The sequence below is a fragment of the Pelodiscus sinensis genome, chromosome 1, assembly GCF_052426305.1.
Source record: "Pelodiscus sinensis isolate ZL-2025 chromosome 1, ASM5242630v1, whole genome shotgun sequence".
NCBI lineage: Eukaryota > Metazoa > Chordata > Testudines > Trionychidae > Pelodiscus > Pelodiscus sinensis.
The window spans coordinates 199784026-199811632 of NC_143052.1; the positions used below are offsets into that span (position 1 = coordinate 199784026).

At 41.6% G+C, this 27607-nt stretch overlaps 2 protein-coding genes across 6 annotated transcripts in view; one reads left to right on the forward strand and one right to left on the reverse strand.

The window, feature by feature from the left end:
* Positions 1-279: 279 nt before the first annotated feature.
* RPL8 (ribosomal protein L8) lies at positions 280-9853 on the forward strand. The gene is made up of 6 exons (XM_006133958.5): positions 280-435; positions 723-866; positions 3747-3888; positions 4855-5073; positions 9036-9151; positions 9441-9853. The coding sequence occupies exons 2-6, from the start codon at positions 729-731 to the stop codon at positions 9597-9599; spliced, it is 774 nt and encodes a 257-aa protein (XP_006134020.1). The 5' UTR covers positions 280-435; positions 723-728; the 3' UTR covers positions 9600-9853.
* Positions 9035-27607, reverse strand: part of USP9X (ubiquitin specific peptidase 9 X-linked) — a 292101-nt gene continuing 273528 nt past the window's right edge. For all 5 annotated transcript variants that reach the window (XM_089774470.1, XM_089774474.1, XM_089774477.1 and 2 more), the window contains one exon: positions 9035-26908. In XM_089774470.1, the coding sequence (XP_089630596.1) occupies positions 26774-26908 (135 nt within the window). In that variant the 3' untranslated portion in view covers positions 9035-26773. The remainder of the gene's footprint in view (positions 26909-27607) is intronic.

Below are 27607 nucleotides of genomic sequence, written 5' to 3' on the forward strand. Positions count from 1 at the left end.
GCTGCCGGCTAGACCCGCCTCATTCCCTCCCCATCCCCATCCCCTCCCCCTCCTTCCCTGCTACTTATTTGCCCCCTGCACCCCGCAGCGCCATTCACCCACGAGGCGCACGGCAACAGCAGGGACCGGCGCCCGGGCACTAATGACGTCACACAGGAGGGAGGGGGGCCCTGCACTCACACACACGCCCCTTCCCCGCACGAGCCGGGCCTGCTTTCCCTCCTCCGCCGAGAGGCGCGCGCCCCCCCCCCTCGGCGCACACCCCCTGCTCGAAGCTCGCCTAAGAGCAAAGGCAACGGGATGACGTGTTTGGAGGCAGCGGAGTGGCACGACGTCACCACGCACAGCACGCCTCCTTTGCCCCGGAAGGGTTTAGCGCCGCCGTGACCCTTCCTCGCTCTTCCTTCCTCCTTTCTGGAGCAGGCCCCGGCTGAGGTAGGAGCGAGGTGGCGCCGCGGGAGCTGGTTCCATCCGCCCCCATCGCGGGAGCCCCGGCCCCGGGCGGCCCGAGCTTGTGCCCGGCCCTTCCCTGCGCCCTTGCCGGAGACCGGTCCGCGAGGTCTCGGGCGCGGGGCAGGGGCCGAATCGCAGCCGGTTCCCGGGGCTGCCTCGCCTCGCAGGGCGGGCGGGCGGCGCCGGGCGGGGGAAGGGACGGTTGGGTTCGGGAGGGGGTGGAGGGCGCGCGCGCGCCGAGTCTCGAGCCGGTTCCGTTCTCCCCGCAGAGCGTCATGGGCCGCGTGATCAGGGGCCAGCGCAAGGGCGCCGGGTCTGTGTTCCGGGCCCACGTGAAGCACAGGAAGGGCCCCGCCAAGCTGCGGGCCATCGACTTCGCGGAGCGGCACGGCTACATCAAGGGCATCGTAAAGGTGCGTCGGGCCGGTGCCACTTCTCCATGGGCAGCCTCCCTGCCGCGGGGGCAAGCGGGGACCCGGCTTCAGAGAAAGGCAGCGTAGGGCCCGAGGCGAGCTGGGTTGCTTTAAATGATTTAATCGCCATGCAGAGCAGCAGGCAGCAAAGTGATTCCCCTTGGCTTTAATCTTGACTTTTGTATTGGCACGTTTCTGTGTGAAGACCTCCCTTCTCCCCCTTTAATGTGTCCATTAAAACATGATTTGCACCTAGCCGTAGCCCTTCCCATAAGTCTGATTTCCAAGGCAGTTAAAGCCAAACCTGTCTAGGCACCCTTGTAATCTCAATCTGATGCATCTTTCAGGGCATTTGAAAAAAATCTAGCTCATGTGCTTTAAATTGTTCTGAATGTGATTGTTTTGTTGTCCCACACTGGTCTAGTCGTGTCTTACTGTAGGCTGGTGGAGGAATTTATATCCGACTCCTAGGTGGCTTAGGCAGTGTCTATGATAAAGCTATTTCAGCATAGATAATACAGTGATGGGAGGTTTCTAAAAGATTAATTCAGTTGACCTATCAGGGCCCTACCCAGGGCTGAAATTACTACTCTTAGGTTGACACTTCAGATGGTTGTTAGGACAGCAAGGAGTTAAAGAATGGGTGCAATAAATCTGTAAGACATATTAGAGGAAAGGAAAAGTATATCTGTACAAAAGGATAAATAAATTATAAATGAGCAATTCCAAATCATTTAAGACCTTTACATGAATAAGTTGGAAGGCCTGAAAACATGAAAAAAAAGAGTTGTGGGGAATTGCTTGTTGTCAAGTTCCTAGCTTTTCTTAAGGGTACTCAAAATAGCTTTCTAGTAGACTAGTTGAAAATGTGCACAAGTATTTTATTAAATAGTTAGAGCTGCATGGTTAATTTTGGAGGATCTGTGGTGATTTAAGGGCACCAGGTGTGATTATCATGAAGTAAAATATCTGATCAGTTACAACTAGGTTTGAGCTGGTCACCTTGCAGAAGTGAACTTGATCTCTAGTGAGGCATTATCTAGACTGGAGATTGAGTGGCACAGCTTTTGTTATTCACAGGGGCTCAAGTACCCCCTCCCCCTAACCACAAAGTGTTGCTAAAAATGTTTAGTGTAGATATCCCTATAGAGCTGTGGTTACCAACTGGTTGATCATGATCGACTAGTTGATAGTGAGGGCTCGACCAGTCGATTGTGAGGTGTTCAGGGACCCCCCCCCCACTTCCTCCCACCCGAGAAGCCCCACTACCTACCTCCAGCGAAAATGGAGGTAGTGCAGGCTTCCTGCGGGATGGACAGATGGAAGTCCTCCAGCTGCGTGCCGGTTCTGGAAGTGTGCTGGCTGCTCCCCTCCCTCAGATCTGCGGTGTGCTGGAACTTGCGGGGAGGGAGGTCCCCAGAGGCAGCATGTGCTGGGGTTGGTTTCCCTCCTGCTGGAAGGAGAGTTGACCTTGGAGGAGGCACACATGGGGGCTTCCCTCCCCGGGATGGGGGAGGGTAAGGAGAAGAGGGAGAGGGGGAAGTGTCCTCGGAGGAGGCTGCCCCCACTGGCACCCTGTCCCCTGCGAGTGTGAGTGGTTTTGTGTGTTGTGTGGGTTTTTTTTATTTTTTTTTGCATCTCTTGTGTGGCCCCAACTGACTTTTCTGTGGGTCAGTGACCCCCTGACTCAAAACAGATTCCCTGCCCCTTTCATAAATAGACAAAGCAGAAACTTTGTGTTTGACATAGTATTTTACAACTGGTCCCCGAGTTGGGAACGGTTGACTTATGACCGTTCACAGTTACAACAGTAAATGGCAGCCCCCGAGTTACAAATGCAATCCGCACTTACAAACAGCGCGGTCATGTGTAACTCTATGGGGTCCGATTTACAACAAACCAAGTTACAACCAATTGCTTGGTCTGTAACCGGTTTGTAAGCTGGAGAGAGGCTGTATTTAAAAATGAAGCCTGGCCAGCAAACCCCTAATTGGAGCCAGGCCCCCATCTGGCCGCAGCATTATCACATGCCTGCACGTCCCCGTCCCCCCCAGACCTGAGCCTATCATACACTGGAACCCCCTGCCCTGAGCCCCTCACATACCCCAACCCAAATTCCTGCACCCTCACAGCCACAAGCCTGTGGCTTGCTTAGTACTGCAACTCTCCATCTGACCCCAAAACTTCCCAGCCTGGAGCCCCCTTCTCGAGCCAGCATCCCCTTCTCCACCTCCTCCTGCATCCAGATTTCCTCCCAGAGCTTGCACCTCTAACCCCTTCCCACACCCAAATCCCTCATTCCCACCCAAGAACCCACACATCCTGTCTCAACCCAGTGAGGGTATGGCTAGATTGCAGGAGTTTTTCCAGGATTCGAGAGATCCTGGAAAAACTCTTCCGTTTCCAGGGATGTATTTATTCTGCTTTTTTTTAGTGGAAGAGCAAATATCCTCTTTCGGTAACCCCTATGCTCTTTGTTCCACAAGGAATAAGGGGGCTTCCAAAAGAAGGGGTTTTTCTAACATTTGTTCCAGTCTAGACAGGCCAAATGTTGGAAAAACCTTTTCCTACATAAGAATTGGGGGGGGGGGGGGGGGGGAGTGGCAGTGTAGAGTGTATAAGGGCTGGGGATAGCAAGTGATGGAGAGGAGGAGAACAGAGAGGGCAGGGCTTCAAAGAAGGGGTGGAGTCTTGGGGGAAGGATGGAGCAGTAGATCTTTGCTTGTTCTAAGATTTAAAAGGTGATCTTGGATGTAAAAAGGGTGGAGACCACTGCCTTAGAGAGTGAGGGTTGAGTGGAAGACTGAAAAACTTGCTAGAAATGTATGTATTTATCACTAATCTAGATGACTGTCTAAACATGCTCTTTTATCACATCAGGATATTATTCATGATCCTGGCCGAGGTGCTCCCCTTGCCAAAGTTGCATTTCGTGATCCATACAGGTTTAAGAAAAGAACAGAGTTGTTCATAGCAGCTGAAGGTATTCACACTGGCCAGTTTGTTTACTGCGGTAAGAAAGGTAAGTTAAGACTGCAACTAGTTATGTTTAAGTGGCTTCTAGAGACTAGTAGTTTAGACCAGTGGTTCAGCCAGGGATACAGTGAGGTTCTGCAAGGGGTACATGTACTCATTTAGATCAGGGTTGGGAAGCTTTCATTGCTTGGGGGCCACTGGCCCACAGGAAAAAAAAATCAGAGGTTCCAGCCTTGTAGGAGTGTGGTGAGGCTCAGTTTTCAGCCCATGGTGTGGAAGAAATTAAGGTGGTGATTATAAGTACAATACTTACATTCTGGGTTGTTTTTTTTAGTAATATGTTAAAAATGAGAATAAGTGGTTTTTCAGGACTAGTGCTGTTATATACTTGAAGTTCTGTCTGAGCAAAGTGAGTTATAACTTGGGGGTTCAGACTCCTGAAAAGGGGTTTGATCATTTGGAAAGGTTGAGAATCACTGGTTTAGACTCATGGTGCAATGTGACCTGTATGTTTGTTTGCTTTCCTGAGAACATTACTGCATGTACTTATTACTTTCAGAGAATGTTTAAAACCCTGATCTTCATTAGCTATTTACAAACTGTTTTTACATGTATTAGTCAACAAATTCTGCATCTTGAAACTAATTACATTTATAATGTAACTTATAGTAAGCTAATGTCTTTTTTTATCCTAGCCTTTGATAAACTTGTCTGTAGAATCCCTCACATTTGACCAAGTAGCCTTAAAGTCACTGTTGTTGAAAGTGTGTTTGAGAGGGAGGGGGATTGTACCCAGATAGCACCATGTAGGTTCCCATACAAATGCTTCTAGTAATGTTAGTAATATGGAGGTTCTAATTTAAAATATTCTGTATTTCTTGAGTCTGTATATTTATTGTGCCTGAAGATGGCTAGGATATTTCTGAACTTTTGAAGATAGAATATTTGAACCATTACTGCAATCTTAGGACATGGACCTCCAAAGAACTAAATGGATTTGTTTTTTTTCCAGCTCAGCTTAACATTGGTAATGTCCTGCCTGTTGGCACTATGCCAGAAGGCACCATTGTCTGTTGCCTTGAAGAAAAGCCTGGTGATCGTGGTAAATTGGCCCGTGCTTCTGGAAACTATGCCACAGTTATCTCCCATAATCCTGAAACCAAGAAAACCAGAGTGAAGCTGCCTTCTGGTTCCAAGAAAGTAATCTCTTCTGCAAACAGAGCTGTTGTTGGTAAGTCACAGCTGTCATTTTGTGTATTGTATCTTGATGTCTATACTGTAGTGAAAGGTGTGATTGTAAGTAGGCTGCGTGCTTGATAACTGAAACTGCTGAACTAAGTTGGGGTGTGTTGTATGGGCTTCGTTTTCAAAGATGCAGAGCTCGAAAGATCTAACTGTACATGCTTGGACACCCTATGGTGTTATATAAGTGTACTTGTGAAAAAATTCCATGGGTATAGGAGAGCTTAATGTGCAACTTTAATGTGGGTCTTAATGGACAAGTTTTGTATTATCAAAGTCTTGGACCCCCTTAGTCATGAACTAGAACCTTACCATGCTGAGCATTATACAAAGAACAAAAAGGCAGCCTCAGGCCCCAAAGAACTTAATGACAAAGTACATGGGATAACATGTTAAGAGTTAGTGAGAATTGTATTGAATTTAAGAAGTTTTAATGCTGGATGTAGGCTTAGCCATAGAGTTCAAAAATAGACACTCATAGCTTGTGTAGAGCTGATCAGTTTCTGTAGTGCTACCCTAGCTTGGGAAAACTTAAGTTCAGCAGGAAACCATTTTGATGTTCCCCTAAATAATATGCTTTCTTTTGAATCCGTATAAAGCCTGAGCACCAGCATGGGGATACAGGCCCGCTGTTCTTGTGGGTGCTGTCTCTTGGAGGCAACTTACAGTAGATCATGACCTTTTTATCACTAAATCCCATGGTAACACTTGCAAAAATAAGGATGGCTGCTTGGGTGTCCAGTCTAAAGTGTAAATTGAGTTAGAATAGTTTTTTGGGATGGGAGCAAGCACAACAGTTGTCTGGGGTTCTGCTAAGTTACATGATTCAGCCCTGAGTGATGGGGTCAGACTTCAGCTTAGTAAAGTTAAACAGAGGTTGAGTTGAGTAGGGATGTTAAATATCAGATAAGTGAGTAACCTCAAAATTGTATTGGTTAGTTGATTATTCTATAGTCCCTGAGGGTGGGGCCAGCAGCCAGTGTATCAGAGGCAGCAGCCTGGGGTCCCAGGCAGGAGCTCATCTGTGATGGAAGCTGGTTGAAAAACCAGCTCCCCTTGGAGTCTGGCTGCCTGTCACCCTGTGCTGCTACCTCTGAGAAGGTGGCAGCAGTCCCTGGCTGGAGGGGAGGTTGAGTTCCTAGACCTAGTGTGAGCTCAGGACTGAGGCAAGGCTGCCTACCCTCCTACCTCCTAATAAACTTTAAATGCAGAGCTGCAGCAGAGGTAGGGCCTGAACCCATTTCAAGCCAGGACTGAGCCAGGCTGCTTGCCAGCCTGCTAGAAGATTTACTGGCAGGGAGAGGGGAATGTGTGTAGTCTATAGTGTTAACCTATAAGGTTTTTGCTTATTGGTTAATCATCTACACTGTTACATCCCTAGTTAAGAATACAAACTGCTACCTTGAAATTGTCTGTGTACACAGTATTATGACCTGGTCTTCTTCAGCTGGTGTACTTCAGTGGTAGGTGCTGCATGAAGCTAGTTTTTAAAATTGATTCATTGTTTAGAGTGAAAGACTTCATTAGCAAACCGGTTACTTTCCTATACACTTCCTCTCAGCCACATCAGGGTAGGGTTGCTAATTTTGATTAAACAGTCTTCTTTTTACCAAATAAGTTTTTAACTGAATTCCTAGAGTTGTGTTGTCCAACCAGTTCCAAAGCAGTAGCTAGTAGAGTGGCTATTGCCATAGTGAACTAGCCACATTCAACTGGCCAAATAACTACATATATACCCCCCTCCCCCAAGTCCTAGAAACTCCAGGACAAGTATGGGGTATTGTCTGTTCCCTCTACCCCAGATGTAGAGTTGCCAACTGTGCCATCTATTAACACAAACTTTTGTACAAAGTAGGGGGGGCATATACTATTAAGACTGAATATGGAAGCTACACAGGTCATTGTAATTGATTATTATGGATAGTTACATATGTTAACCTGAGCCAAGTCATAATCAGAGTTAAAGATACCAAGTAGGCCTTACATATTTCTCTTAATCTTTCAATCTGATGATCTGTGTTCTAACTGAAAGGTGGTCAGTAGGGATGTCACCATGTAGTCAACTACAGAGTTAACCAATAAGCTTGGTCTTATTGGTTAAGCTTGTAGATGACACCATCCCCTTCACCCTTAGCACAGAGGGTGAGAGCTGGCTTTCAAGCCAGCTCCCCATATATGCCTTTGTGCACCTGCCTTCCCTCCTACCACTTTGCCCCCTGGAGACTATTGAATAGTCATGTAACAGCTAAAATTGTATACAATTACATGATAGTGAACATCCCTAGTGGTCACATCTTAACTTCTCCACTCAGCTGTGTTAGCAGTTTTGAGAAGTATAACCCATGATCTAGGACCATCTCATGTGATACAACCCTAAAAGAAAAATTTGCAATTACAGGCAGTCCCCGGGTTACATACAAGATAGGGACTGTAGGTTTGTTCTTAAGTTGAATCTGTATGTAAGTCAGAACTGGTGTCAGCCGCTGCTGAAACTGACCACCAGTTCTGACTTACATACAGATTCAACCTAAGAACCCCAAGCAGCCCCAAGTCAGCTGCTGCTGAAACTGATCAGCAGCTGATTCCAGGAAGCCTGAGGCAGAGCAACTCTGCCTCAGGCTTCCTGTAGTCAGCGCTGGTCAGTTTCAGCAGCGGCTGACTTGGGGATGCCTGGGGCAGAGCAGCTGGTGTGCTGCTGGGTTGCTCCAGTAGTGCCCAGAGCAGTGCCCCAGCTGCTCTGCCCCAGGGTCCACAAGCCTGGTCTGCTGGGGGGGGGGCACACTAGCTGCCCCCCCCCCCCCCCAGCAGACTAGGGACACAGGGAGCAAAGCCGCAGCAGGGTGCCGCGCCTCTGAGGCTTTGCTCTGGCAAAGCCTCAGAAGTGCAGGAAGCCGCCGCCGCTGCGGCTTCGCTCCTGGTGCCCCATGTCTGCTGGAGACAGTCTCCAGCAGACCCAGGGGCACCAGGAGCAGCTTTTCTCGCCCCAGGGAGGTGGAGGTGGTGGATCGCTGCCTGCGAGCTCCGGGGCAAGAGAGCACCGTTCATAAGTGCGGATCTGACATAAGTCGGATCCGTGTAAGTCGGGGACTGCCTGTAAATTAAGAGATTGGAATTAAGACCTCTTCCTTTGCAGCCTAATTTTAATGCATACAGATACTAGAATGTCATGAAGCAATTCACACTCACTCTTGTCCTTGCTGCGAAATACTTGTGTGGACACACTTGCATATTTGTGATTCACTTTCATAGATTAGCTGGACAAGATTCTAAAACAGTTGAGAATCTGAAAATAGTCAATTTTTCCTTCATGATAGTGTGAATTGGCACCTTCCCTTAAATATTCTATCAGCCATTTGCTAATCAGCATTAGGGATATAGTCAAGGACTTGTATCCTTCCACCTCCTTCTGCCTCTGTTTCAGAAGCAGCAAGGTTTGAGGTGCTGGGGACAGCTGTCTTAAGTCAGTTCCCCCTAGCACGACATCTGATAGAGGTGGAGGGTGGGTGGGACCCTCAGCCAGGGGCTGCTGGGCCTGGTGCAAGCTGGAACTGAGCAAGTCCAGCTTGTGCCAGGTCTAGAACCTAACCCTATTGCAGCTGTGCAGTTTAAATGTAGTAGGAGCCAGACTGCCTGCCCAAAATTCTATCGACTACATGATAGAAAGCAAGTAATTAGCCAAGCATCCCTAATCAGCATCTTAGGTTGTACACCCCAGTAAGTCAACTTAACACACACAGCTCCAGTCAACGTACCTGAAGTCTACTGACTGTGATGTCTTCACTGCGCTGGACCAACTGGAGCACAATCTGATGTCCATTTGGCAGGACTTCACAAAACCCACTAAATTGACTTGTGTGTCACTCCCAGCTCTACTGGAGACATAGCTTTCAAAATTGACTACAAATGCTTAATTCCCAACAAAGTATTTTGTATTTTTAAAATGAATTTCAGGTATTGTTGCTGGTGGAGGTCGCATTGACAAGCCTATCCTAAAGGCAGGTCGTGCCTATCACAAATACAAGGCAAAGCGAAACTGCTGGCCACGTGTCCGTGGTGTGGCCATGAACGTAAGTGTCTCAGCTTTCAACTGTCTCTTGCACATCAGTCGAGAGTCAGTGGTACTTTGGCAAGAGCTGTTGGAATTAGGCAAACTGCCTAGAAAATGTACATGCACATCATATTTCTCTGCAGATGTAAACATCTGCTATTGTGCATATGGGGTAGGAAATTGTTGCTTTATATAAAGTAGCAAAATGTAAAATAAGTATTGTTGTACTCTTGCCTTGTATTGTGTTAAGTTTATGTAATTTAGAACATTCCTGTCTACATTTTTGACCTTGATGACTTTCTTCATAGCCTGTAGAACATCCCTTTGGTGGTGGTAACCATCAGCATATTGGTAAGCCTTCAACCATCAGGAGAGATGCTCCAGCTGGTCGCAAGGTTGGTCTCATTGCTGCCCGGCGTACTGGTAGACTGCGTGGAACCAAGACTGTGCAGGAAAAGGAGAACTAATGTTTCAAATACAGTTTACACAATAAAAGGCTTAAAAAAACCCTCAGTCTCCTGTGTAAACCTTATGAAGGAGTGACACCAGTCTGAGGACTCTTGTTAAACTTTTATATCTTGAGGGGGTGGGTTCTAGACTCTTGCATTTGTTGGAGGTATAATTGGATCTTCAGGTGCAGTCAGATATCCTTTGACTAGGAACAGGTTTTAAAAAACTTCAGATCACATTCATTGTGGAATAAAGATGATTGAAACTGCTATTGTTTTGCCTCACACTTAAGGGATTAGTTGGTGATGGTTCTTTCACACAAGCACTCAAATTTTCTGTGTAGGGAGAGTCTTCTGCAGGCATGATGTTCTGTTAAATGAACTCTCATAGGCTGAAGATGACTTATAGACTAGACCCATTTGATATAACCTTTGTAAGAGGGGAAGGCCAAGAAAGTCCATTTTGAATTTCAGCACTGGCTTATAGAAACACTTATCTACCTATCCTTAATAAAACTGAACATTTCAGTTTTTCAGAAAGCAAGCATGCTGGTGTTGGGGCTGCAAGTATTTTCCTTCTCTCATGCTTCACTGTAAGGAATAAGGCAGTTTGTGGTGCTAGGCACCATGATTGATAGGGGAGAGAGTAAGACAGAACTAAGGCAATGAGATAGTTGCTCTTAGTGAATGTACAATCTATTACATGAATCAGGCACATAATCTCCAGCTGGGGGGGAAAAAACCAAATATTTGTGAACAAGTCCTGGTTGGAAATCATTTAAACCTTCAGTCAGCCAAGGAGCTGCTGTAAAAGAATGCAGGACCTCCAGTAGACAATACATATATACCTATCTCTCCAATTTGCCCCTAAAGGTCTTCTAGGAGCACAGCAAGAAGTGGAAGTGTTGGTAATTTCACTAGTCACTCTTGACTTTCTCTGGTCTGGCACATTCTCTGATTTGGCACAGGTCCAGTCCTAAGGCAGCCAGATTAGAGAGGTTCAACCTATAGCAGGGCATAAAGCCTTTTAATCCGTAGGCATCTGCAAGATTAAATGCCTCCAGTAAGGAAAAACAATCAGTGTTGATACTAAAGCTAACCCCTAGCCAGCAGAAGTGTGGCCTTACAATCACACAAGCTGGTACAAATCAAGGAAATTCATTCAGCACTTGAACACCATGGAGAATTCTAGCTCTGTTTTTCTCTAGTTGCTGGGGCATAAACTTGCCAGTTTGGTGCTGGCTCAGTATTCAAAAAGTAAGGTCTGATCTCTCGCCCGCTGAGTTATACAATATACACATTGTGTATGCTAGTTTATATTTTTTAAAACCACTAACAATACAGCCAGGTTGGGGCTAGAGGCCCCAAGAAAATAAGCAGTGTTGTTCATAAAGAACTAAACTCTTAAATCAAAGAATCACTTGATGCTACCTGTAGCATTTTTGGGGATATAACAAGAAATGTGTGTCAAACCTCACATGAATTCAAATGGACATTCCATTACTTAGCTGTTCTCCTTAATCCTGCTATGCCTCAAGAAGTAAGTGTATAGTACTGTCATCTAAATTTATTATGGTTTATTGCATGTACTTTATACTAGGTTTCAAGGTAATTTTCTACACTACCTCATTTTAAAAATGCCTTATACCATACTCCTTCAAATGCATGAAAGGCACTTTCCTTTGAACACTAATGCCAAAGTTTAAAGTATCTAAATAGTCCATTTATATTTTACTTCTGATTCAAAAAGGGCAAAACAAAACCACCACACAGTCCCCCCCAGCTACCACTTGAGCACACAGGTACAAGTTTCAGACAAATGGTCACAATATTCTCAGTTACAAGAACTAGCCTCAGGCCCTGCATTGTGGGTACATTTAGTTCATGTGTAAATTAAACCTGAAGAAAAGTGTTAGCGTCCATTAAGGCAGAGGAGGTAAATGTCTAGCCCACTCCCTTAGAAATGTAAACAGACCAATATAAAGAAAACAACAGCCATAGTGGGTCAGAACAAAGGTCCTTCAGTACAATATCTTGTCTTCTGTCAGTGACCAATGCCAGATGCCCCAGAGGGAGTGAAAAGAAATAGGTAATCAAGTGATCCCTCTTCTGTCATCCATTTCCAGTCTCTGACAAACAGGCTAGGTACACAATTCCTGCCCATCCTGGCTAATAAGTATTGATGGACCTATCCATGAATTTATTTTTTTCTTGACCTGTGTTAAAAGGTCTGGTTTTCACATCCTCTGGAAACAGATCACACTAGAAACCTCACACTGCCACTCATTTCTCAGCAAGCAGAAAGGGACTTAAACCAGCACTTCCTTGCTTGTGAGGCAGGTACCCAAACCTTCTGCCTACCGAGGAGTTTAAAGTGATCTGACCTAGAAACTAATGTCTAAGTGCCCACACAACAGACACACAATCTGAGTGATTTCTTCGCACGCTGAGAGTCATTTAGAACACAAGCAAGGCTCTCTCCCACCTGTCTATCTTGGACTACTCTGCATGTCTTGATTAAATTCTCACTACAAATCATCTTGCTGATCCTCCTGTAAATGCTAAAATCAGCACACAATGGTTCAATCAAACTAGACCGAAGTCTTGTTACATTTGCAGAGATGAGGAAGGAAATACTGTTCCCTAGCTTTCTAGATCAACCTGAGGCCAGCTCTGATTAGAAGTGCTTGAAAGAGGTATTTATAATATAAGTTCATTTGATGACAGCCTCTGGTTTAAGACCAGTCAAACCTTTCTGCTTAAGTTATGTTGGAGAGCAAATTTTGTGAGAAAATTAGAGCAATTCTATTGGTCAGTCATTTTGTGCATTATCCATTATTACTGCAGCTGGGTGGTAAGAGAGTACTCTCACTTGCCAGCCATTCCTGCCATGAAATCATAACCCAGTATGTTCTCTTGCTCTGAATATCAATTCAGCACTATGGCGTCAAACCTGGGACAGGAAGAGGAAAAGCAAGAACCAGGTTAAAAGATCAATGCAATACACATTGAGTCTAATCCATTTTAAACATTTACCTGGCATTGAAGTTGTTCTTGACACAAAAGGATATCAAAAGCAATCCACAGCAACTATTTTAAGGATCCACTAACCCAGTGTTTCTCAGCCTGTGGGGTATTAGAGAGAAGTCTGGGGGGGTACATCGACAACTGAAATTTGGAGAAAACTGAATTTTTGTTTTAAGTTTTACAGCACTTTATTTTTGTACTTTGACACCCAAAAATTTCATCTCCCGCCCAGCTATGATTGAATTGTTTAAACAAACGTGTTGCAATGGTAGAAAAAAATTGTGTGTCTGAAAACTGAAGGTACTGGGGGTACTTTTTTTTTTTTTAAAAAAGGGGATATTTATAATTTTTTTTAAAGGAGTACTTTATAAAAAAAAAAAGTTGAGAAACACTGCACTAACCAATAGGCTTAGGACACCAGTACCATCCTGTATTGCTGAAGGCAGCTGCAAACCTATTTCATGTATCTATGCAGGATACAGTGCCATATTTTATTCTAAATTCACACATCCAGAAAAGGATTTTTGAAGACTTGAGTCTGTTCACTCTGCACCAAACTTACTGAGAACAGACACCCCTTTAATGCAAAATTAGACTGTATGGAAGTAATTGATGCAGCTTCCATTCTGCAAATAAACATACCTTTAGTTTATGTATAACATTCCTGAACATAAACAGCAAGTTTTAAGTATTCATTTAGAAAGACCTTATACAAATGTAAAAAATCCTTACTTAGGAAAAGTCAGGTCAGATACAGATTTCAAAAGTATTGTAATTCCATATCTGGTAGTAAAGGACCACCCAGTTACTACAGATGAACTAGAGGAGGGCCAGGCTGACATTTCAGAGGTTCATTCCAGAAAGAGAATGTGATGTGATAAAGTTTAATAAAAATAACTCTAGGGACAAAAATAAATCATAGTTCCTGACATAACAGGCTTTCTTGCAACATGATGGAATGACAAAAATCAGTGATGCACTAATATTTGGGAGACAATTGCACAGGAAATACATACTAAATCATAGAAGTGGAGTAGTAGTGTTATGCCTAGAAAATTCCAGAGACATCAACAAGGTAAGGAGGGGGAAAACCATACTGTAGAATCAGTATGGATGCAAATTCCAAGTGACAGGAATATTGTTAGTAGGGTCATTCCACCAGCCTTCAGGCCATGAAAAGGACATTTAAGCTTCTGATCCAAAGCCAAATAAAGTCCATGGTACTTCATTCAGCTTTGGATGAAGACACAACATATTATATAGAGGGAGACCAAAAGGGCAAATAGGTCTAGTAAAATAGTCAACAATGGTTGATTTCACAACTACTGCACAAACTGATCAAATGACAACAGGACAACATACACAATCCCTTCTTAAAAAAACTAATTCTAAAGCACACAAAGGGAAAGGTTGTTTTCAATGTCATCTTAAAATAACACACTGTTTAGATCAAGAATAACTCAGCTACTAAGTGACCAACACATAATAAAGTTCAATGTTCTCTTGGAGGAATTATATCGACGACTACCATGATAACAATAAACTTAGAATGAAGGATTTAATTGTAAGTGGAAATTAGGAGGTCAAAGAAGGAATCTGAAAAGCAAATAGCCAAAGCAAGCCTACAAGACAATCAGCGAGTTCACTAGTCTACAAGGGAGTGAAGGCAGAAATTAATAGAACAAAGACTTCACAGAAAAGCAATGCACAATTATTTCCACACTGGATGATGGGCTGATGATATTCAATTCAAACCTGTCCCTTTCAGGTAAAAAAAGATAAAGCATGGTCAAATACTGCAGTATCAAAACAGATTGCGCTAGAGCAAATAGATACTCTAGAGAGCAACTGGTCACTAAAATATGATGGTATGCAGTTCTGAAAGAAATTAAAAGTTACTTGGCTGAGGGTCCCGACAAAATATGCAAAACGTTCATTAATCACTTGCTATGCCAAGAATAGAAAAGTAACAAATTTGGTACCTATTTGAATAAAATAATTAAAAATAGAATAATATTCTCTGTAGAAATGTATGGTATGTAGAACTGGACATGATACAACAGGGATGACCATGCAATTTCTGCAAAGTCAAATGGTGCCTCTCCAATCTATTAGAATATTTTGAGCATGGCAACAAAACAATAGATAAAAAGCACTAGCTGATCATTCATTTGTAGATGCAAAAAAGCCTCCTGCTTTTTTCAGCATGGGAACCAACCACTAAGGTGGGAGAGGAGTAAGACAGACTGTTTTTTATTTTGTATTTGCCCACTTCGTGGTTTATTGCAACTTGCTGTGAAGCATCTGCCAGTGCTCACTGTTATAGGCAAGATACCAAATTAGACAGGCCGCTGGTCTGTGGCAGTATAGCAATCCCTCGTTCTTAAATTGACATTTCCATATAATACACCCACATTTATGCTGTTGCCTTTTCATTCGGCACGCTCATTGTGAGTTCATGAATATCTGTATGATTTTGGCATGCACATGTTGCTGTATTTTCATAGCTGGAATACAATTTATATAATTAAAGTTAAACTATTCAAGTCCCCCCAAATTCTAAGCAGGGAAATGGTGCCATTAAGGGTGGCATTCTTTGAAAGTATGCTTACTAATATGAAAAGAAACTGCCCCTGTCTTAGGATGGTCACAAACACCGTGAGATACTGGTAATCAGTATTAAATGACCTTAGTCACTCAGCAGTCACCCAGAGCTCCTCCCATTTCCATTTCGAAATACTTGAATTTTGCTGAGGATGGAATCAAACAGCTGCCAGAGCACCGATGGGGGAAATGCCAACCCAATGGTAAGACAGTTTGTTTTTTCCTTCTGTAACTTTACTGCAGCAGCTTTATAAAAAAATGTAAGTAATGGGAGTAAAATAAATATGAATAAAGTTAGAATAAAAACCATTTACTCAAAGGCATCTTCTTTGTGACCTAGGTAATAGTCTGTGATTCTCCCAACCCTACCACTCAAGAACACAGACTTGCGTTACTCTGCACAAGTATGTGCGACAAATGTGTATTATACACACTGACCTATTCAAACCAGTTGTTAAAGGTTATTGAGGAGAGACAGATTATACAATTTGCTCACATAATTTACAAAGGAAAGATGAAGATTTACATTACCTGGTTAATATAGAGTCAAAATGAGTTAAAAGCATGTCGAGTGTTAATGCAGCACAGTAGAAAAGAACTATAGCATTGGTCATTAAAAATGGCAAGAGAATTGTGAAATATCTTTGGTTAAGACCTCCAAAGATACAGCCATACTGGAGACTCTGCAATGTGATTTGCTTCACATCAGAAGATAGGTACTAGAATCTGAACTTCCCACGAGTTTCAACTGGTCAGCTCTAGTACAAGGTTTTGCCTGCTATGAGGGATAGGTGCAGCTGGATACCAAGAAACTTCCATTTATGACTGGAAGCTTTAACAGTAGAGCTGTAAAGAGATTAACTGCCAAATTCTAAGCAGGGAAATGGTGCCATTAAGGGTGGCATTCTTTGAAAGTATGCTTACTAATATGAAAAGAAACTGCCCCTGTCTTAGGATGGTCACAAACACCGTGAGATATTAATTTGTACACCACCCTAACCCCCGTGGTCTTAACAGAAGTGTGAAGTACACTACTTCATTAGTATGGTCTCCTCAGGCCAAGTAGGATATAATATAATTCAACAGACTCTGTGGTGATTCAGTCCATGCACTTCTGAGCATTCCCCATTTACTTACCCAGGAGCAGTGAAACAAGGGATCTTGAGTGAAATGTATGAAGTATGTGTCTGAGGAAAAGTAATCAGAGCTAAGTGATCCAGAGCAGGGGTTGTCCACCAGAGGTATGTACACCTGTGGGGATAGTCTTCCAGGGGTACAGCAACTAACTAGATATTTGCCTAGTCTTAACAGGCTATACAAAAAGCAATAGCAAAGTCAGTACAAACTAAAATTTCATATAATGACTTGTTTATACTATACAATGATATGTAAGAACAATACATTTCAGTTTATTTTATTTATGATTTATGGTAATGAGAAAGGAAGCAATTTTTCAGTAATAGCATGCTGCGACACTTTTGTATTTGTCTGATTTTGTAAGCAGGTCATTTTCAAGTGTGGTGAATTTTAAAGTATGTGACAAATGAGACCACCTGAAAGGGGTACAGTAGTCTGGAAAGTTGACAGCCACTGACTGGAGAACCCCGAAAAAATAAAAGGCTTTATCTTCAAAAGTACAGTTTACACTGTAGAGATTATCACCACATCTATACTTATTGCACAAGTGAATATGAAAAAAACTGAACATGAAAAGTGATTTGGGCTGTATATTCAAATGGAGTAAAATGAATACTTGAAAGGTTTCAAGGAGCTCACTGCTAAATCACTACACTTATTTTTTTCACAAGTAAAAGGAAGTTCACAGTTAAAAATCTAATCCCCCATAGCACTAGAGATTACTTCTGGGTAAACTGACTGCTGGCAAATGGGAAACGTTTGTTGGCTTTTGAAAGTTTTGAGTTGCCTTGATCAAAAACGTTTCCCTGCTAAGCACACAAAACTATTAACTGGAAATTACCTACATTTTGGCATCTGAATGAGTTTGATTCTCAACACTGTGCCTTTTTTTCATTGAAATACTATTGGCTGGGGCTGCAATATGCTTTCAGACACCAAGATGATGGGTGACTTTTTAAAAAAAAAAAAAAAAATCTAGATAAGACCACATTCTAAGTTCATGCACTTCTAAGTGCTAATTTGTTTCATACAGTGTTGGGTTTTTTGTACATCCCACCATAAACCAACACAATTATTAACTGTGCCCCACTTGTTCAATATCCTGCACAATCACACCTGTGCAGAGTGAATGTAAAATGCTACTAGACCAGAATTTTTCAGTCACAGGAGATGACACTTTTCACTCACTTTGTGTACAGTCCATTCCAGATTCTGGCCCTAGCTCTGACAGTGCAAAGCAGTCAGATAGCTATTTTGTAAGAAGAATCCAGAGGAGGCATATAGTCGTCAGTGACTCTTGAACACTGCCCCTTGGGTCTTGGCATAAAGCACAGTCCTGAAGAAAAGATGCATGGCTGGAGTATCTGAATTCTGTTTGATCTCAGCAGCTTAAAGTGTCTCTTGCTGCTGTGGGCTATTATAAAGTAGACCAACCTTTGGGCTATTCTAATTGAGACTGGAGGCCAGTCTGGCCCCCAGCTGGCCTTGGGTTTCAGTGACCACAGAAACTTGAAGCTACTGTGGATACCAAGCAGAGGACAGTTAGGCTATTTCGCTCCTCACACAAAGCACCTCAGCTTTGCCTTTGTCCCCAAGATGCTTAAAGCTGATGCAACTATATTTCCTTTGTGGTTCAATACATCCACAACAGTCTCTCTAAATTAGCCTGTTCTTCACCTGAGTCCACATTTTTGTTTATAGTTTGCTGACTACTTTGGAGTATAGGGTCAAATCGCCTGAACATCATTTGAAACTATTTAAAAGAACACTACACCAAGCTATTCTGAAGACAGGAAATAGGCACCATGATATAAATCTGTCCTAGGTTGATCTATAGACTTAATCTACACTCTGACAGTAATCCTTTGGTTTAAACTGCAGAAATGTTCAGGAAACCACTGCTAAACTCATCTTGAAATAGCAAGATTATAGTTCCATTACATGCATAAACAATGTAGCAATTTATCAACGCTCAAACTGTGATCCGGGGAACATAGTACTAACCTCTTTCCTTATTTCCAGCTATTACATCACATGACGACAGCTACAAATCAATACTTCATGTATTCATGTGAACTATGACTATGGTTACCACAGGAACATTATGTGATCTTCACAATCTTGCGTGCAGGTGTGTGCAAGATTGTGAATGGAGGGAAATAATCCATGAGACAGTATTAAGTGAAGGCCTTAGACATGAATGTTTAAGAATCTTTCGAAAAAGCTTTCAAAAGAGATCATCTGGACAACCACCAGTATTTTTGAAAAGAGTTGCTTTTTTGAAAGAGCACCCAGGCAGTCTGGATGCTCTTTCGAAAAAGCAGTTTGAATTCAATAACGCCTTTTTTCAAAAGCACTTTAGAAAAAAGGCGTTATTTCTTGTAAAAATGAGGTTTTCTGTGGTCGAAAAAACTGCCTCATTCTTTCGATTTAATTTTGAAAGAACACGGCAGCAGTCTAGACGCATGGGAAGTTCTTTCGAAAAAAGGCGACTTCTAGGAAAAAAAAACAAACAAACAAAAAACCCCCCAAACCCTGTAGTCTAGACACTCCCTAAGTCACCCATAATATGTCTGAAAACAAAGTTTGAATGATCTAATACCTTAGCTCCATGGACCATGGCAGATACTACTACTAGTGGCCCATAGGCGGAGGGTAAAATAATCTGCAACTTCATGGGTGTTGACACAGTGAACAAGCTCAATTGTCTGTCAGGCCACTGCCACGTTTCAAGCAGTAGTGAGTCTCAGGAGGAGTTTCAGGATGCAGGAGGTAGAAAATATTAAATGAACATGGTTAAAGCCTCTGACCCACCCGCAGCCAAATCCTAGAACCCTGTTTCGACAATAGGCTCAGCTGTGGGGTGCCTTGGGGATACCTTTATGAAGACCTTGGGAGAAGTGAATGCCTTACATGCCATGCACTGGAGATGTTACCAGACAGTTTAAGAGGGACTGATGGGATACATAGAAATTCCTGCTTTGATGGAAAGATGGTGGCTAAGAGAGCTTTGAGGACACAGAGGTTCAGTGCGGTGGAGAGAATGGTCTTTTGATGACATATGGAAAAGTGCTACCACTTTCCCCTGCCCTCTTCTTACTCATGCCCAACTTCTGACCCTCCCTCTCAGTTAACACCAAAGTTAGATTTTTATGATCAGTTAATTAAATAGGTTCTGCTTCTGCATTTGAAATACTTTGCAGTTAGCCTGAATAATCCCCGTCTCTGGGATTTGCTTTCAAAAAGGTAAGGCACTCTAAAGTTTCTTTTTTTTTTAAATGTAGTCAAACACAGCAAGAGGTTTCTATAGGAAGCTTTATGATCCAAAAGAAGAGAACCCCTTTTGGATCTATTTGCCATGAGACAAATTGCTTGAGAATGAAAAAAGGAGGAGGTTTGGAACCACAAACTACTTAAATTTAACTAAGTGTGTACTAGTACTATTAGATTCCAGGAAAGCAATTTTTAAGACATTAGGAGATACAGTAAGTGCCAACAAAAAGAAATTATGGCCACCTGCGTAAGAAGTTATCTAGCTTATCGAGACAAATCTTAACTCAGAGGTGATGTGGCAAACTACAATTCTTCTAAAACAGTTATTGATAAACAGCAGATCAATTACAAAATTATAACTATACAAATAAGTCACTCCACACATGTGTTCTACGATACGAAAAGACCTAAATGAACAGACTTATATGCCTGAAAATTACTATTGGAACATCATGAAAAATTAGGAGTTGCCAGATGAATTGCAAAGAGCAAATGTTGCAACAATCTTCAAAATGAGACTGATGCTAGCAATTCAAGAAGAGAAACCTATAAGGCAGTTATGCTGAAGAGATTAAAATGAGATGGACAAAAACTGAACATGATTTCAGTGCAATTGAGCAGGAAACAAGGTCAAGACAATTTTGGGCTGTATACACAGAGGTATCACAGAAAAAAAAAAAAAAAAAGATGACAACTTTTTACATGGCTCAAATGTAACCATACCTGAGAAGTACAAATTCAGTTCTAATCTCTTCATTAGCAGAAGACCATTAGAAAAGACCAACAAAAATGGTCAGGAAATAACGGATTTCCATGGAACGATTAAACACAATAAGACATATCTTAATTGGTGACTAAAGGGGATATAAATACATACATTTTCAAAAGGTGCAAATATGAAAACTTATGGCAATACAAAGGATGTTACTAGAAGTAATAAGGTAACATTCAGAAAGGGGAAAAATAAGACAATTATCAGAAAGATTTCTGTCTTTCAAGGGAATTGGTGAAAGTCCCATTGGTTAGGACTTCTAAATACTAGACTGGACAAAACATTAACCAACCTACTCAGAACAATCCTACACTGACATGGAGAAAGACCAGATGACCTGATTTTTCTTCACCAAATTTTATTGTTTTATGACAAAGATTTGGGATAAGATTTAAAACTTATTTAGCTCTATTTCCAATTTCATGATTCCCATTCCATACAGAGACTAAAAGCTTGACTAAGTACAGTATTTTGTGAGTTTTTGTTCCAAAGCAACAAATAATACTGCTGTGATTTTTTTGCTAAACTTCTGTTTAATACAAGTTAGTCTACAGGTTAATTCAGTTCCTATCAAAAAGTGATTTGTAGTTACTAAGCAATTTGCATTCTAAACTTACATTTTTAACTTGCAGACTTAATTAAAATTTGACAAAGTTAGCCCTTATTCAGGATATTATTTCTTCCCAAGGGTAAGTCTGTTAATTCTTTTGATACCATTTCCTTACCTGCATTTAAATACAGGTGTTATTAATGTGGCTTTTGGTTTAGGTCCCAGATCCAACAATCTTATCCAGGAGGGCAGAACCACGAGGAGCCCAACTGTTTTAAACAGAACTCCTCAAAGAGGGATTTATGCAAGTCCCTGGGGCTGCAATGGACACAGGTTCCACACAAGCAGATCAGATTGCAGGATTGGGACAGGAATTAGGTCACCTCTAGGTCCTTCACAGCACCCCACACATTTTAAGCGCAACAGCATTTATGTCAGCACAATTATAGCCTATAAATATAAGTATAGCCTACAAATGGCTGCTACAGAACCAATACTGAACAATGTCTCTTATGGGAATGAAAAACAATGGCTACTTGATGGTTTAAATATAAGAGTCAGAAGGACAGATTAATAGTTAGAAACAAAGACACCAGGTATTTTGGGTACTAACTTTAATAATAGATTGTGTAAAAATGGACAGTGCCAATTACAGCGGATTAAAGCCCTTATTGCACAGTAGGAAATGTTGCTACTCCTTATTACAGGGGAAGCTCAGTGCAGATTAGTGAAATTTACAGATACAGCAATCCCCAACCAGCTGTGGGGAGAGCACCATAAGTGCCCTGAAGCAGGGCTAGGCCATATATTGTGCTTCTCCTTGCCACTAAATGCTGCTGCAGCAGCTGGAGAAGGGTCCTACTTCATCTGCCCAAAGAGAAGTGGAGCAGAGATGCCCATCTGCAACAAGGAATGGAGACCTTCAGGAAGCCAGCTCTCTGCAGCTGCCTCTTCACTTTCTTGCAGTGTTCAGATTACTTGTGAGAACAAAGGTAAGATGCAGGGTGAAGGGGAGGGACAGAGAACTCGCCAGAGTCATATTTACTTTCCCTTTCTTCCTATACAGGTCTTACGGAAACATGACATGAGTATTTACAAGGTATCTTGTTCCAGATAAAAGGCTGGACATTTCTGTGATTGTGGGAACAACAAGAGGCTGAGAGCACCAGAGATAAGGGGAGCAGGAAAGATGAACAGTTAATTGTATGTGCTCTGTTTCAGGGCACTACAGAGTGAAACTCCTACACTGGCCAAATAGAAATCTAAGACAGTCAGCAAAGAGCAATAAAGAAAATATACTTTCAGTGTGAATTGCAGTTTCCCCAAACAGTCTAGAAGGTTTTACTAAAATTAAAAATACATAGCTACCTACCTACAACCCTGATTGTTTTCTAACATCACACTTCTCCTTTTATACAATTAAAACACTTTAAATTATAATATTTTTAAAATTTGTTTACAACAATACAATGCCAGCATTGCAAACTTTACAGCAACACGTAGGTGCTAAAATTTTAGTAGGAGTTATTAAAAAAAGAAAAGCCACCCATATATTGTGAATAATTTTACCAGCCTGCTTACTGCTGGCAAAGGATTTTGAAAGCTAAAAAAACCAATTAACAAATATAAAAATCAAAACAAAGACTAAATAAAGCAAGTTGCTACAGTGGCCAAATTTTGGCCAATTTAGTTTTGGAAGAGTAGCAAATCTGATTTGCTATGAGTGCCAAGTATTATTAGGAGGGTTTTGGAAGGGTAACTGCTATTCTACAGCATATATGCTGAAAAATGCACATCAAGCACAACAGTATGATTGAGAAAGCAGGTAGTAGAAACCTCAACTCATTTTCCTTAATTGGTTTGTCTCTTAAAGTTTCAGTTTCACTCTGATGAATGACATTACAAAAATGGCATTGTGGGACTGCATGCATGCGTCTCAATTTCCACATAAAAATATACTAATTTATAAACAACAGTATTTATATCCCCTCCTAACGGCCAGTCCGGCAAACTCATGCAGAAATCTCAAAGACAAGCTGGGTGGCTTTCCTTCTGGTGCATTATCATCACCACTAATACAAATCCTCCAGGTCACATTAAGACTTCACTAACCCCTGTGAAATCCTGTTTTCACCAATGGATTTACACAGGTGTACTTGATAAGCTCTGTAATTAGACCTTAATACAGGCAGTCCCCGGGTTACATGGATCCGACTTACATCGGATCCCTACTTGCAAACGGGGTGAGGCAACCCCGCACTAGCTGCTTTTCCCCCTAGCAGACCAGGGAGACACGAAGCTAGAGTCTCCCCCCCCCCCCCCACCCCAGCAGACCAGGGAGACGCGGAGCGGCTTTTCTCAGCAGACACTTCAGCTTGAGAATAAAGGACTGAGGGAAGTGAGGTGTGGGAGAATAAAACTGAGCTCTGGAGAAATGTTTGGCTAGAGTTTCCCCTACAATATGTACCAGTTCCGACTTACATACAAATTCAACTTAAGAACAAACCTACAGTCCCTATCTTGTACGTAACCCGGGGACTGCCTGTACTTTGATTAATGCATAAGGAGGAATGAAGTCCCATTCATACAAATCTGTGTTGACTCTGTAGTGACAACAGCAAAATTTATTTTAGTTGCTAATAGCAGCAGGAATTAATCTAAATCAGGGTGGGGAACCGAAGGCCAGATTTGGCCTCCAAGGCTCAGGACTCCCCTCCCAGTCTGCTCCTGCACAGACCTCAGCACCTAAGCCTATTTCCTGGCAGCCCCCTCCCACACACTGAACCCCTCATTTTTTACCTCACCCCAGAGCTTAGGGTGGTCCAAAAATCTATTAACCTGGGCACCCAATAGGCATGTGTCTCTCTCCTCAGTTGGGGGTCAATGAAGTTTTTTCTTTCGCTTCTCTCACTTTTGTGCAGACCCTGATTTTTCTGTGGGTCAGTGGTCTCTAACCCAAAAAAGGTCCCCCCCCTCCACCTGATCTAAATACAAAGAAGGAAAACTTGTGTTAAGTAAAAAGCAGCTTTTTATACACACTTTTCAGAGTAAAACCCTCACACCGCCACACAGCATTGCCTATAAATGTTCAATTTGTATGCATTTAAACATCGAATTGTCAGGAAAATGAGAAATTGTTTTATTTTTTTTATTGGCTCTTATTTTATGGAAGACCAAAGATTCCCCACTAACTGTTCTAAACAGACAATATCATCCGAAAATTAGTGAAAGGGAAATTAAATCTTTAGGCACTTTGAGGAAATGTGTGCCATATCAATATTGAGGTACTAGATATAGCCTGAAAATGACCACTGCCATATTGCTGCAACAGTAACATACATATTACACTTTTTGCTAGTACAACATGTTACTTGAACGAATACAGTTTTAAAACTTATTTTGCCCAGAGCGAAGAAAATATTTTCTCTGCATCACACTTTTTGCTGTAGCTCTCTATTCTGACAGTAAACAACAACACAGACTAGCTTCCTTCAAAGTGGCAAATGCAGGATCTCAAATTGCCATGTGATAATTAACTACTGCCAGTCACAATTCCCTAAGTCGGGGGGAGGTGGGGAAATTACAATCTTCAAAAATCTCACAAGTTCTTACGTCTCTACAATCATGGCACTGTTAAAATTAATCACATTTGGCAAAGCTGAACTAGCACATTACATGATTTTACTTAAATAGAAAAAATACACAATCTTTGAGATAGTGTGTTCAACAACAATTACGGGTCCAAATAAGTATGAATTATTTCAGCTCTAATATGAAGGCTAATATTTTGAGTTATAACTGCCAGTATCCCCAAAATGTGGGAAATTTTCTTGCAAAATGAAGACGTTCAGATAAAATGGTATTATTAGAAAAACATGGAAAACTAAATTAAGTTGTTGAGCACTTGATACATGGAAGCACAGAAGTGATCACTGCCCCTATAAAATAATTTAAAAAAAAAATCAAATGAATTCATCTCTATATCCCTCCTTTATATTACAGTAAATGCATAAGAATGCACTTGATTACTTTTTTGTTCATTTCAACACTACAAACCTTCAGTTCGATTAAGCAGCTTTGTTTCTATTAACTTAATTGTAAAAAACATCATCAAGCTTGTGCTCATTAAATATATATATATATATATATGTATATATAAAAACATACAAAAAGTACAAGATAAATCACATTAAGAAACTTTTACAGGGAAATTGTCCTAATTTTTTTTATTCTTAGTCAAGGGCCAAATATTTCTGTGCACAAAAATACTGTGACTGTAGCTCTAGTATTCAGCATGGGGTGCCACTGCATAGAATTAAACTTTCTGTGCAGTCAATTAAAAATAATAAAAAAACCACACACCACAGGACAAATATTCTTCTTAAATCAAATTCTATTTGTGAATTCAGCAAAATAATTTCTATAAAATAAAACAGCAAAATATTTAAATAGTATAGGGTGGGCTGTTTCTGTTTTGCAGGGGTATTTGGTTTTTAGACAGGTTGCAAAAATTACACACATTCAAGTTACCAATTTTCATTTAAATACAGTATTTACTGATGCGTTTCTTGAAGTCTTTAAACAAATGTTTATTCCAGGCTAGAGATACCGTAGAATTTTATTTGACTAACCAGTAGTTCCTTTTATAATTAAACCCTGCATCTAAAGTTAAGATTTCTTGTATAATGGTTAAAGAGCTAAGACAATTCTTGCTTTCAAGTAGAACTGTGAATGAGCGGAAAACCAGCAAGTTAACTTGGTGCAGTGGCACTCACAAGTACTGTGTGATTTTGTTGACTTCCACTTCACTGGGATGCAGTAGAAGGAAAGTGTTAGAAGTTTATCTAATAAGCTCTACCAAAGAAACAAAACAAGCACACCAAATACAGTCTATTATGCTCCAGGCATCCTGGCATAGCAAAATTTTTGCATATTTGTTTAAATCTTTTAAATTCCTATTACTGAAAACTAAGTGTTTTTATACCACCCGGAGACAGAACTGTCCAACATTAGATGTGAGGAACATATGTGCAACTGAAAACCACTTGTTTGTCACATTTCCTTCCCTCCCCCATTTTGTAGTCTAGGTGCAAGAAGAAAAAGCTCTGAGCAATACAGCTGTCAGTTTGGACAACTGCTGTCATGGTTGGTTCCCCACCCCTCCCCCTTGGCTACACTAACCTGGTGTGAAGCCATGCTAAATGTTACAGCATAACTATAGCTTCAAAGTGATTAACCTAATACCAGAATGAAAAAGGCAATGAAAAAAGATCTAGAAACAATGTTACATCACCAATTTTCCACATCAACCAAATAATTAAAAGGTTACCAGCCATTACGTTGCTCATAGTAAAATCGACTCCAGTGGCAAAGAATTAACATGAAACTATTTTTGTGGTTGACATGGATAGGCTTTTTCATAAAGGAGTTGATCCAACTGCCATTAGGCAGGCAACACTGGTTGCAGAGCGCAGCGGATATATCAAGAAATTACTTTTTGTTTTCGTAGATCTGTGAGTCTCATCAAGACAAAAAAAAAGTTTCTTGCTTAAGAATTAACAGTCAAACATTAATATACTATATACACCTTTGCCATTTACACATTAGCATCGGCCATTTATTACAAAACACTATACACTTTCCACTGCAGGCAGGTTATATATTGACAGCAATTTTCTGCAGATAAGACAGTGAATAGACTCTCCACTCCATGTTGATTAGGAATAGTTTTTCTAGTTTTAAATATTAGCCAGACACAGAGAAAGGTTGGACTGTAAGGCCTGGGTGCACAGTCTTGATGGAGCAAGTTAATTGATTATGTGCATTTAACTAATCTTTTGTCTGAGGCTGGGAAACTTCTTCACTGCCTTCAAAATTTTCTTGTGCTCGTTGGCCAGTTCGTTGGGGGTTATTCATATGATGTGCTGCTGGGCCTGTATATGGCTGTCCATGCACATGGTTATTCTGCAAAAAAAAGAAAACATTTTAAAGAGACATTTAGTTTGTGAAATGTTTTTAAGCAATTATATTTCTTCTTCTCCCCCTCCTTAGAAGATATACCACTGAAAAAATAACCAGCTCACTAAACTTGGGGGTAAATAATCTACTATTTGAGAGAGTTTGTGCATCTGTCTGTGTGTATCTACGTGACTCCATTTGTTCAAGAACGCCTCCTAAATAGTAAGAGTTAGGACCACTAAATATGGTATGAAACTTCCTCCTATCAAGGTCAGGTTTTGATTGTATCAGGACAATGGGATGTGCTTGGAATTTTGATGGTTTCTCATAAAATGGAAAGCGAGGGTGTAGTGAGCAGAGGTGGCCGCTCATTGACCCAGAAGGGGAGGAACCCCTTTCTCAGCCTGTGTGGGTCGAGCAGTGTCCTGCCCCTTTAATTTTCTGGAAGCTAAGGGACAGGGCAGAGAGGATAAAAGCCCAGCCAAGGAGCCCAGTAGGGTCTCAGCTGCTGGAGGGAGCAGAAGCCTGCCCTGAGCTATCAAGGCAGGAGGGCCCTGAGGACATTGGAGAGGCTGAAGACTGGCCCAGACCACCAGACCCTTGCACCGAAGAGAAGACCTTCTATACCCTGCCCAAGATTTCAAATTACCACGACCCCGAGGATCAACAGCTGATGTGGAGCCAGGTAAATGTGAAAGGGGAATT

Bases quoted from the DNA above. Each gene is read 5' to 3' on its own strand.
- RPL8 (XM_006133958.5), top strand. From the start codon at position 729: ATGGGCCGCGTGATCAGGGGCCAGCGCAAGGGCGCCGGGTCTGTGTTC. The intron at 5,074-9,035 runs GTAAGTCACAGC...AATGAATTTCAG, and splicing joins TGCAAACAGAGCTGTTGTTG to GTATTGTTGCTGGTGGAGGT. The intron at 9,152-9,440 runs GTAAGTGTCTCA...CTTTCTTCATAG, and splicing joins TCCGTGGTGTGGCCATGAAC to CCTGTAGAACATCCCTTTGG.